Source organism: Triticum aestivum, chromosome 5B, assembly GCF_018294505.1.
Source record: "Triticum aestivum cultivar Chinese Spring chromosome 5B, IWGSC CS RefSeq v2.1, whole genome shotgun sequence".
Lineage (NCBI taxonomy): Eukaryota > Viridiplantae > Streptophyta > Magnoliopsida > Poales > Poaceae > Triticum > Triticum aestivum.
The window spans coordinates 319163074-319175257 of record NC_057807.1 but is presented as its reverse complement, the minus strand read 5'-3'; the positions used below and the strand labels follow the sequence as shown (position 1 = coordinate 319175257).

Below are 12184 nucleotides of genomic sequence, written 5' to 3'. Positions count from 1 at the left end.
GATGTCAACTACTCACTACATATAGTGTGTGATCGCGCACGCTCCAACTACGTGTAGGTTTCGCGGTGGAAAAACCCAACAGCATAACATTTTCTTTTTTACGTTGCTTTGGTTGCGCTGATGTTTTATGTAAGTAAGCAAAATCAGAATGTTTTATTATCGAAAATTCTTGAAACAATTATTGCACGTAGGCACCAATCCATGTGCAAACTTACCCCTGAAAATTTTGTTTCTACAAAGGCAAGAATGTTCTGGACCTGTGTATAAAATCACATGATGAATTGCTGCAGAACATCAATCAAGTAAATAAAGCTAAAAGTCAAATGGCAGCACACATTTTTCTAAGATTTACCTTAGGTGTCGATGTCAACTACTCACTACATATATGTGTTGCTTCCACACATAATTCTGATCTTGACGCTACTTTATTGAAATACAAATACAGGCACTATAACTCAAACATGAGAGCAGTATTGTCAATGGTTAGAATCTAGACCTCAACAAAATCTTGTGGCCTTTTTATCTGAAAAAGCAAGTTCCACAACTCAATGCTTCACATGCTAAGACCAATCTCACCACTGATTCCATTTTAGGATGCAAATCATACCACAGATATGCAACATCTTTTAGGAGAATCAAGTCAAATACTACTAAACTCAACATTCAGGGCCAGGCAATCAGCGCACAGATGCAGGTAACAAGATAACACGAACATATAACAACTGAAATTCGATGATGACAGAAGGAGAAAATCCATGTCGAAACAACACAGGCAAACAGGTTAACCTGGTGCCAACTCCAGAACAAATCAAAGTCTCAAGTCTAAATTAACATACAACAAAAGATAACAATTCTTGAAGAAACATTGTCTGCGCATTTCAGATTCCATCCATGCAATGCCGTCGCCGATGCTGGAAAACACTCATGTTTCCTGCACAGCACGGTCTCACAGCAAGCTGTCCGTTTTCACCGGTAGCCTTCTGAAGAAGTTCAGGGGAGCAGATGGAAGCCCGTGGCGGCGGAACCTGGGATGCCTCAGCACATACAACCCAGCAATGAGCACAACCATGCGAAACGGCACCACGTACAGCACCACAGCAGCGATCAAGCAGAAGGTCACAAAGATAGCAGTGGCCCTTGGATCCCGCCAGTTGAGCAGGGACTGCAGCCTCTCACCTTGTGTTGCCAAGTCACCAACAACTGTCTGCACCCTGCCTGCAATGCTCCTCAGTCGATCATACCTCATCCGAACGACATCATGTGCACGGGATGTAGGAAAAGTATCAAACTCCTCATCAAACTCATCAGGGTTGGAGGTCTCGGCATGTGAAAGACGAGTGTCCATGTGAGGTGGCTGCCTTGGCCTCCACCGGTAGAACCAGACCCCAATCAAGAACAGATACAGGGAAACGGTCGGAAGGATCAGCTCTGGAAACATAACCAAAATGATGAACAGGAGATGAATCAACACAGTGGTCAGCGGATTCTTCCATTCACAAATCTTATCAAACCATTGAGCAGTTCCAACAAGGGGGGTCAACACTTTCATAATCCTGAAGAAGTTTGCCTTGCTCTTCCTCATGCTCCACATGTGAGAATCCACATCCAACATGTACTCAACAACTTCCTTCCTGAGAGGTGGCTCGGCACGGCTCAATTTCGTCGAGACCATGTGAGTAGCCTGGAGCCTCAGAACATCAAGCTGCGTGACAGACAGAGGGTAAACATAGTGCATCTTTGGCAGCAGCGGCTGAGAATACAGCTGCATCATGTTCACCAGCGAGTAGCATGTGAAGCGCACAGCAAGCTGCACTTCACCCATCTTCTTCACGCCCGTAGGAAGCAAAATGATAAGAGGGTACGAGTGCGTGTAGACTCTGCCAGACTCAAGAGTGGACAGGCGGATCCGTACCTTGCCAATTCTGCTATCCTTGTTTCCTTTGGACTTCTCCCCTTGCAAGTGGCAGTTATCGAACACACCAACTGTTATCACCGTACAAGGATCATACACATCCCAGGTGTATTGTTCATTCCATTTTGGGGTGAAACTGTCGATGATAGTCCTTGTTCTGACCCACTTGTGCCCGTACTTCGCAACACAGTAAGAATCTGTGGTGCCGTGCCCATCCTTAGTCTTCATTGCCAGTAATCCTTGAGCATTTAGGATTCCTAGCTCAAGAACCCCAATGCTAGGCTTCCACAGCTGTTTCTCAGTGGCCCTCAGATCGCTACTGTAATGTGCTGACTCATCCAGAACATGATACCCACCATCCAAAGAAATCCTGAGGTGAATACGACTAGAGAACTTGACATCTTTTTTCTTCCGTTCCCCATCTCCTGCTACATGCTTCTCAAGATTACACCACCGGCTGTGCACTGGCCTGTGGTCAGGCCTCCTGTCTACATTCTGCAGTGGAATACATGCTTTCCCTAATACCTCGTCCTTGTTTGGCGCAATCCGATCCTCGACGCTAAGAATCAAGTGCTCCTCAAATGGTTCAGCTGCCACAAACATCAGATCCTCATTCCACATGGGGTTAACACTCTTGCTTGCAGATATCCTTGTCCTCAAGGACTGATTCCCAAGTGTAGCTTTCACATAAACTTCTGGATACCGGCACTTGTCACTTGGTACCAGGTCTTGTGCCTCAATAACATTTACCCTGAGATACCAAAGCTTAGGAGTTAAATACACCTTAGACCTTATGCTTGCTAGACCATCGCTAGGCACTGACGCAGCATCAGCATGCCAAGCTTCTGGGAAAGCTTCATCTGCCTGTGAACCCATCCAGACAGCCAACATTAGCTCTCCAACCCTTCCCTCCTTCCGACCCTCAAGACGGTACCACTCTGGTGCTAAAGGACTGTCAGGTGGGACTCTCTTTGGTACTTCATTGAGGTCAAAGATGACTCGCCCAATGAAATCGTCCTTGTCTTTGACAGTGATCTCAATATAGGAGGACTGGATGCGTTCCTTGGGAAAGGCAAAGACTTGGTTCCACTCCGGGTTAGTATTCTTCTCAAACTGACGGGTGGTGCACCTGTAATTCCCAAGCTTGATCTCCACCGATGGGTCACAGCTCCCAGTCCCATCCTTGGCATGGAGGTCTTTGGCCTTGACAGCGCGCACGTAGAGATATGGCATCTGCTCCACAAGGTCGTATGTACTTGTGCGCTTGTCCCCTGCTGCCATAAAACCCCCAAGGCGGGGTGTTGTCTCTTTCAACGAGTAGTCCTCAGGTCGCGGCTGCGGTGGCTGCATCTTGCCGGTTCACAGAAGGCCAGGCTTGTGCCTGCAACAAAATACATGACAATGTATTATCAAGAAGAGCTTCACGTATGGTAAAAGTAACACAATCATAACAAACAGCAGTGTATGATTTTCTAATGATAAAATGCAAGTCATGTGCATAATCAAATACGTACCATCTACTGATACTTTTCTTTTTTCAAAATAAAAGGTGGTGGTTGTGACAGGTTGATGGATGGAGAGAGCACAAGGACGCCTAGCAAAAGCATGACCCATTCAATGTGCCAAATGGTGTGTCCTGCTATCTTAGGAATATCCAGAACTTGTAACCTGCTTTGGTATATTCTATCCAGATTTGTGCATGTGTACTAACAGGTAATGCTACCGACATTGCAAAACAAGGAAAGTATGGTGCTCAATTGCAGCTATGTGTGCGTCTTTGTCAAAGAAAGATGAGCAGCAAACAAGGTGTCCCTTTTGACAAATCCCTTCAGGTTTCCTACTGCAGAGCAGAGGATCCCAACCCGAAACGTTTTCCTACTAGTAAATTGTACGTGCTTTGCACGTCATTTAAATATTATAAAAAGCATGGAAAAATACATTTGAATATGTATTTCCTTTTCTAGAATCGTATTGGACAAGATCCAACTTTGTTCTTACCTCTCTAGAATCCAGATTGTTCTAGCCTCTTTTTATTAGAGTATCGGATAAGCATGTGGATAGATACTTCTAGAACACATGAGATGGTAGAGTCGGGTTTTCAATTAGAAGGCCACGTGGCAGTATCCTATGAGTTAAAAACTATATCCAACGGATGATAATGCTCGGATTTGCCATCTCTTGACCGTTGGATGGGCATATCCAACGACTAATATTTGAAGCTATTGGCACACTATATAGTGGTATAGATAATAAGGGGGTACTTTAGGCATTGGTATTGTCACTGACCAAAGACAATGATCAGTCGTTCACTCGTCACCCGAGTAGCCCACTAATAAAAACAAGACTCACTTATTATTGACTGCAATAACAAAATCACCCCTTCCCAGAGACGTGTATAAATAAAATAAAATCATCAAATCCCGACGATAACAGAGTAACTGCTGCTAAATCTATTCCTCGCCTCAAATCTCGTGCTTTTGGTGTTTACGGCAAAGGAAAATCACAACAACAAAGTAGGCTACAGCATTCATCGTTTCCTAGCAACCCAGAGCCATAAGCACCATCTCAAAAAAAAAAAAAAACAGGGCCGTACATAAAATTCCGAAAAATCGAATCTTTGAAATTTCGAAACCCCTAAAATCACGCAAGCAAGAACACACCGGCCAATCGACCGATGAAACCCTAGAAAATGACTGCACGGCACACGCTAGCTCCCCCTTAACCCCTCCACGAACACACATCGCCATCCCCATGAGGAAAAATAAGTGTACCCTAAACTATTAAAAAAGGACCCAAAAAACCCCCACGAGAATCCTCTAAAACCCCATCCCTCCGTACGGGGGCGATTCGAAAAGGCACGATCCTCCCACCCCACGCGGAGGATCGTCGACGAGGAGGGTCCGGAATGCGGGCGGCAAACAGACGGACTACAAGGTCAAGAACCACCGAGACGGCGGGAAAGGAGGCGCACGGACCGGCCGGGCACACGGACCTCACCAGCGGACGGCGGACGGAGGACGGGCGGGTCGGAGCAGCCTCTACCACCCCCGCGCCACGGTCGCGTACACGCCGAGGAGCACGCGAGGAGCAGGAATGCCGGCCGGGGGCGAGCGGGGCGGGGCGGGGCGGAGTCAGGGGAGGCGAGAAACGGAAGAGGTGAGAAGTGGCGAGAGGGAGGGACGGAGGGGGGCATGGAAAGGAAGGGAAAAAGGCCCTCTTTTCTCGCCAGCTTCTTTTTTCACTTCGCAGGCGGGCGGCACGGGACGAGAGGCGGAGCCAGCGGCTGAGGCTGCCGGGTGGGGCCGGAGGTGGAACTGGCCAGTGGGCGGGCGGGTTCTCTGGTGGGTCCCACCCCGGTTTGTGCATGCTCCGGAGAACGTTGGTGGTCTGGTCCCATTTGCGCCTGGCACCCTCTGGTTCGACTGAATTCTGCAGGTCGGGCTGCTGTAAAGGAAAGAACCGAGCACTTCGCGGCCGTGTCACGTGCACTTTTTCTCCTTGACCAGGCGACTTGGGTGGGTTACCCGCTACGTGCTTGTAGAATACCCTAGAAACGCCGGGGTGAAACGGTGAGTGAAGCTCTTCCATATTTGCTGCAATGTATGGAAGAGACCTGCCAACTATTCAAATAACCACAAATTTTTCAAATTTTATATGTTTCCGTGCAAAACTCTTAAGTTTTACTGTGGAGTTTATCAAAAGAGCCCTCGTTTAAATGTTTTATCATCAATGTTGTCTTTTTTTTAGATATGTGTCAATATAGAGGTTCTATGTTTACTCGAATTTGCGGTTGGTGTCTTGTTTGGACTCGGTCAGTGGTAACTGACGTGCCAGCCCAGAGCTGTAATGGCACTAGTAACGCATGTGCCAGTACATAGTCGTAAAGTCGGAGGTGACGGATGTGCCAGCCCATGGCGTATTATGGACGCCAGGCCGGCTGATGGCGGTGCACTTTTAATTGTGCATAATCCTTCGCAAATATTTTGTCATTAATCGTGTATTCTTGTATATGTGTGCCGGTAGAATGGTGCATGGAGATATGCTTTTGTTGAAATTTGCGGTTGGTGCCTCATTGTTCAAATTCGGTCATTAGTGATGGATGTGCCAGCCCACAGTTGCGATATGGACGCCAGGGCGGCAGCTGGCAGTGCGCTTTTAATTGTACACAATCCTTTACAAATATTTTGCCATTAATCGTGTATTCTTTTAGATGTGTGCCGGTAGAACGGGGCATGGGGATATGCTTTTGTTGAAACTTGCGATTGGTGCCTCATTGTTCAAACTCGGTCATTAGTGATGGATGTGCCAACCCATAGTTGCTATATGGACGCCAAAACGGTACCTTCCATTGGGCTTTTAATTGTACACAATCCTTTGCAAATATTTTGCCATTAATCGTGTATTCTTTTAGGTGTGTGCCGGTAAAACGATGCATGGGGATATGCTTTTGTTAAAATTTGCGGTTGGTGCCTCATTGTTCAAACTCAGTCATTAGTGACGGATGTGCTAGCCCATAGTTGTTATATGGACGCCAAAACGGTACCTAGCAGTAAGCTTTTAATTGTGCACAATCTTTTGCAAATATTTTGATGTATTCTTTTATATATGTGTCGGTGGAATGGTGCATGGGGATATACTTTTGTTGAAATTTGCGATTGGTACCTCATTATTCGAACTCGATCAGTCATAGTGACGGAAGTGCCAGCCCACGGCCATGATATGGACATCATAAGATTGGACGATTGGTTAGTGACGATGTCCTGGGCTAGGGGGTCCTAGCCCAACCGGACTAATGTATTTGCCGGACTACCAGCCCCTTAAGGAAGGAAGACTCCGAAGGCTTTCAAAGTGTGGCGATTGAAGACTTGGCGTGTACTTCAAGAATATTTGCCTAGATTCGGCATCTAATCCTTAGATGGCAACCGACCATGTGTAACCCTAGATACCCCTGGTGCCTATATAAACCAGGAGGTTTAGTTCGTAGAGGCCATCCATCCATACACACATTCATACATTCATCATGCCCCTAGGGTTAGACCACAACTTACGATCTCTAGGTAGAACAACTTTGTACCTTGATACTTCCATAATATAAGCAAGAACAGGACGTAGGGTTTTACCTCCATAGAGAGGGCCCGAACCTGGGTAAACTTCATGTGTGTTCTCTCTTGTTACCCATCGAACCGATCTAACAGCTCGGCCCCCCTGCCCGAGATCTGCCGGTTTTGACTCCGACATTGGTGTTTTCATTGAGAGCTCATTGTTTGATCACATAGGGTCGATGGCTCGTCTACAGATTGGTAGCAGCATTGGTTGTGGTGACATCTTCGTCCCCGACCAGCTTTTCGCCTTCGATAGCATTGTTTTGCATGCTGATCCAACCGGCCATCTAGGTCATGTGGAGAATTTTGCTCCAAACCAAGTCATCACGTTCGGAAGACTGGAGTACACCAATGCTCGAGGAGATCTGGTCCTTTTAGGGTGGACCTCGGACCAGAAAGCACCCACTGGCGCCATGGCTCTGAAGCCGGATTACGATGGGGGCCTCGGATCAGCTCTCCACCCAGAGCCAACCACAGAGAAAGATCTGGTGGTCAACACCTCCGGCGTAAACACTAAGCCCTTGGACGCCTCAGTGCCCATCTTGTCTTTGGACTCGGCAACGTCGATCGCTCTACCAGCAACTGATGCAGTAACTGCTCCTACCACCCCAGGGATCAACCCCGGGCGAGCAAGAGGCCGGTGCCACGTCAATTGGCCCCAAAAAATTGTTCCAAATCAGCCCGGCCTACGCAAAGGTCCTAGATATCGAGGAGATCTCACAAATCAATGATGTGCTAGATCGAATCCAAAACATGGCAATCTCATCCGCCGTCTACGATCAGATCGGATGTAAAGCCGACAATCGGGAAATTTTCATCCCACCCACCACCCACCTAGTCGCCACGGTCAAGGACCTGACCGACACGCTCGACTACGACTCCAACGAGGCCACCGACATGGATGAAGACGTCGGTGACAATTCCGGAGCAGAACTAGTTGCTGCCATACCCCACACAGGGAAGTAGGCCACAACGTCCACCTACGACGTCTGCATGGTCGATACTCCGAAAAGACAAGTCTAAGGAGAAACCTAACAAGAACCCTAAGCGTCGCCGCTCTAAAAAAGCGATCTAAGGGCCATGATGGAAGCAGGAGTACGATCAGCACTTCGGGCGCCGCCGATAACGGTGCTGCCCCCAAAGCCGGCGAGAACCGGGGAGAGGACTATCAAGCCTCACCCACCCAACAGAACGGGCCCGCTAGAACACTCGAGGAGGACAACCTCGATGACATGGGCACCTTCAACAACGGACCGGGCAAGGATTATATGTCAAAGTCTGAATATGATGTAAGCCTCGGCCCGAAGACTTCGTCGTACCCATGAACCCATCCGAACGAGCACAGTTCCAACGACAACTAATCTCAATCGCATGAAAAAGAAGCAGTGGGAGTTGTATACCCATGGGAATTCGCTCAACGACAAATGGCTAAAAATCCTTATGCTGGAAGCAGACTTCGAATCCCGAGGCGCGACCCCCAAGTCATTTCCAAAATGGCGGCTACTACCTAATTTTGACGATGAGGCCGCGGTTAACGAGCCCCTCATGCATGGCCATGTAGGCCAAACTGACAGACACCCTAGAGGGCGAGATCGGCCAACAGGGGCACCTAAGGCACCCCCTCTCAAAACCTGCCCTCACGGCAAGACTGTGGTCGAGCAGCCCAAGACCTTTGACCTACATGATAAGCTACATGCCAATAAAGCTCCTTCCTAGGTCACGAAGTCGCGCACCAGTCAGTCTGGACGGCTATGATGCTTGGATGGACAGGCACGCGAGGACTTGGGAACAAGTCTGAGCTAGAGCAATGGCCAAGCTTAACCAGACGCGGCTTGTTTTGGAGGGCTCGCTCATCATGTATGTTTTACAGATGAAGTCATGGAGCACCAGTTCCCAGAAGGGTTCAAACCCATCAATATCGATCAATATGACGAGACAAGGATTTCCTTCTCCACATCCACATGGCCCGAGGAGATGACCTCCATGGCATAAAATATCTACCCCTCAAGCTCACGGGACCAGCATGGCATTGCCTTCATAGCCTACCTAGAAATTCCATTGTAAGTTGGGATGAGCTCGAGGAGGCTTTTCGGGAAAATTTGCAGGGTACCTATGTTCGGCCCCCAGATGCCGACGACCTCAGCCATGTAGTACAGAAGGAGGGCGAATCAGCTTGGAAATTTTGGAATTGATTCTTAACTAAAAAGAATCAATTCGTTGACTGCCTCGACGCTGAAGCAATCGCTGCTTTCAAGCACAGCATTCGGGATGAATGGCTCTCCTGTCAGCTCGGACATGACAAGCCGAGAACCATGGCGGCCCTTACCTCCTTGGTGACCCACTTTTGTGTGGGCGAGGACAGCTAGTTGGCCCGCAGCTCCCACAAGAGTGATTCCGGCACCTCTGAAGCGCATGAGGGCAATGGAAAATTTAGGCGCGGCAAAAACAGGCACCGAAATAAGAACAGCGATAGTGACACCAAGGACCCAGCAGTTAACGCAGGGTTCAGTGGCCCACTGTGGCACCCCGGCTCAGAGAAACCGGAACGCCCCGTATTCTAGCCCAGAGATAGAGGAGAAGTCTTGTGGAATACGACACTGCTTAGCATAGAACAAATCAGCTCTTTATTACAATCTATATGGATACAAGGGATTACATCGGCACGGCGACACTACGCCTGCCACGGTTGCTCCATCCAAGCAGCAGAATAACACAAAGCAACGGAATAACTCTAGCAACGGAACAACGACGATGGTGATGAACTTCACTCCGCAGGGACTCTGGCTGGAACGCTTATCCTAGCTCGCAAACAAGGGATCCATGGCAAACAATCCGGCATGACCTGCAAATTGGCATGACACGCCAGGTTAGTACATTGAATGTACTTGCAAGCTCACAGCAACCAAGAGCAATCAAGACAAACAACAGCATGGCAGTTACAGGTTAAACAGGGATTAGCACGGTGCTATCAGAACAACATGGCATGAACAGGGTGAACAGTATGAGCATGACATGAACATATGAACATGATGATACTAGCATGCAACATGATGACACTATCATGCACCAACTTACTCTTCTCGGGTTACCTCATAACCATCACATGCATTACTTACCACCGCGGACATCACACGATCATCTTAGGATCCAATCAAGCTTGATATTAAACTATACCGTAGTAATCATTACATGACCACAAGGAGCTTGATCTTTTCCCACGATACTCGCATAACACCACAAATATCCAACAACTCGGTATCCTTGATACCACGATGATCCTCTCACGATCACATAAAGATCAACCAACTTCGGTATCTATGATACCACTGTGATCCTCTCACGATCACATAACCAACTTCTTTCATCAACGAACTGGGGTTGTTATTAATCAAGTTATCATTATTACTTTTGACCCATAGTGTGACCAACTATGAACTGGGCCCATATCCGCGGGCGTGGCTATCGATAGACTAAACACACACTCTGCAGAGGTTAGTACATTGTACCCACACTACGGAACCCATGGCCTCGCGCTCCCATTCGGGTGGACCAACAGCGTTCCGACAAAACCGATCTATTGCAATCACACTCTCTCAGCCACTCCGACCAACTCCCCTTTGGGCTAAGTCCTAGGTGGCCCCAATGTCAACCAATGACATCCAACGACCACCGCCGTGGCAAAACATAAACGGTCCCAAACGGGGACAAGATACCTTACAACAACAACGGGCACACAAAGCTTATGTCCACCAACCTGATCAGGGTAGCGCGCGCCCATAACCTTCCCTCTTTGGAGGCACCGGCGAGAGGCATGACAATAGACCCAGTTAGGACCCCCCATACACTACAAAAAAAGACACATTCGTGACATTTTGGGCCGAATGATTTTTTTTTCTGTCATACTTATGACACTTCTATGACGATAATTGTGACAAAACCCGGTATCATCATAGATGTGGTGGGCTCCTACTTCTATGACAAAAAATCATGACAGAAAATGGGCTTTTCGTCCTGGGCGGGCCGGAGACGCAGCTGCATGACATTCTTTGGGCCATCCATGATGGAAAAAACAGTGGTAGAAGTGAGGGCGAGGAAAATTTCGGGGAGTTCCTGGTTACGGTGGGAGGTCGGGGGCCGAGCGATTCGCGTTTCTCTCGTACACGTACGCGCGTGTGTGCGAGGCGTTGGCTCTAACTGAACCCGAGCGAGGCGTTGGGCTCTAACTGAACCCGAGCGATTGCACTGCAGGCTACGCGTTACTGAACCCGAGCGATCGATCGATGGCTGTTAACTGAACCCGATCGAGCGATTCCTTCGCTACTGCTGCTAACTGAAGCCGATCGATTGGATGAACAGTGAGCGTTGCAGGGGGGGTGGATGAACAGTGAGCGGTGGGGGTGGATGAACAGGACCCCCGTGGTGTTGCCTCTGGGTGAACAGGACGACCCCGTGGAGGGCTGGATGAACAGTAGACGGTGAAGGGGTGCCCGTGGAGGGGTGGTTGAACAGTAGCCGGTGCAGTAGCGCACGGTGGAGGTTGGATGAATAGGAGCCCGTGGAGGCTGGAGGAGGTCGATGGTAGCCCGTGGAGGCTGGAGGAGGTCGATGGTGGAGATGAACAGTATCCCGTGGAGTCCCGTTTTGCGGTACGCCACACCCCTCCTGATGAACATGACCCCCGTTTCGACCGTAGCGCTCCAACACAAGTTCGTTTCGTCCGTTTTGCGGTACGCCACACCCCTCCCGATCAACAGGACCCCCGTTTCAACCGTAGGAGGTCCGTTTCCTCCGTTTTGCGGTACGCCAGACCCCTCCCGATGAACAGGATCCCGTTTCGAACGTGGCCGGTCGAACACAAGGCCGTTTCCTTTGTTCTGCGGTACGCCAGGCCTCGTTTCCATCACTTGTTCCATCCAAGCCCTCCCGATGAACACGATGACGCATTCCGTTCCGACCCAGCCGGTTGGCTCCCCATGAACACGACGACGACGCTGTTTCTCCGTTCCAACCCAGCCATGTACACGAGCCTGGCCGTACGTATGCACGAGTAGGCGTTCAAGACCCCGCCCGTATGTACACATACGTGGTCGTATTTTCTTTCTTGCACACTGGCCACTGTACGTACGTGTACATGCTACGTGCGCGCCTCTACTACGACACATGCACGCCT

At 49.0% G+C, this 12184-nt stretch overlaps 1 protein-coding gene across 2 annotated transcripts; it reads right to left on the bottom strand.

Moving 5' to 3' along the window:
* Positions 1-695: 695 nt before the first annotated feature.
* Positions 696-5097, bottom strand: LOC123111612 (FT-interacting protein 7). Of its 2 annotated transcripts, none has more exons than XM_044532434.1 (2): positions 4905-5097; positions 696-3293 (listed from the first exon to the last, which is right to left on the bottom strand). In XM_044532434.1, the coding sequence occupies exon 2, from the start codon at positions 3260-3262 to the stop codon at positions 947-949; it is 2316 nt and encodes a 771-aa protein (XP_044388369.1). In that variant the 5' UTR covers positions 3263-3293; positions 4905-5097; the 3' UTR covers positions 696-946. The 2 variants fall into 2 exon arrangements, with proteins under 2 accessions (XP_044388369.1, XP_044388370.1); XM_044532435.1 differs by having other exon boundaries at positions 4910-5091.
* Between the last annotated feature and the right edge of the window lie 7087 nt (positions 5098-12184).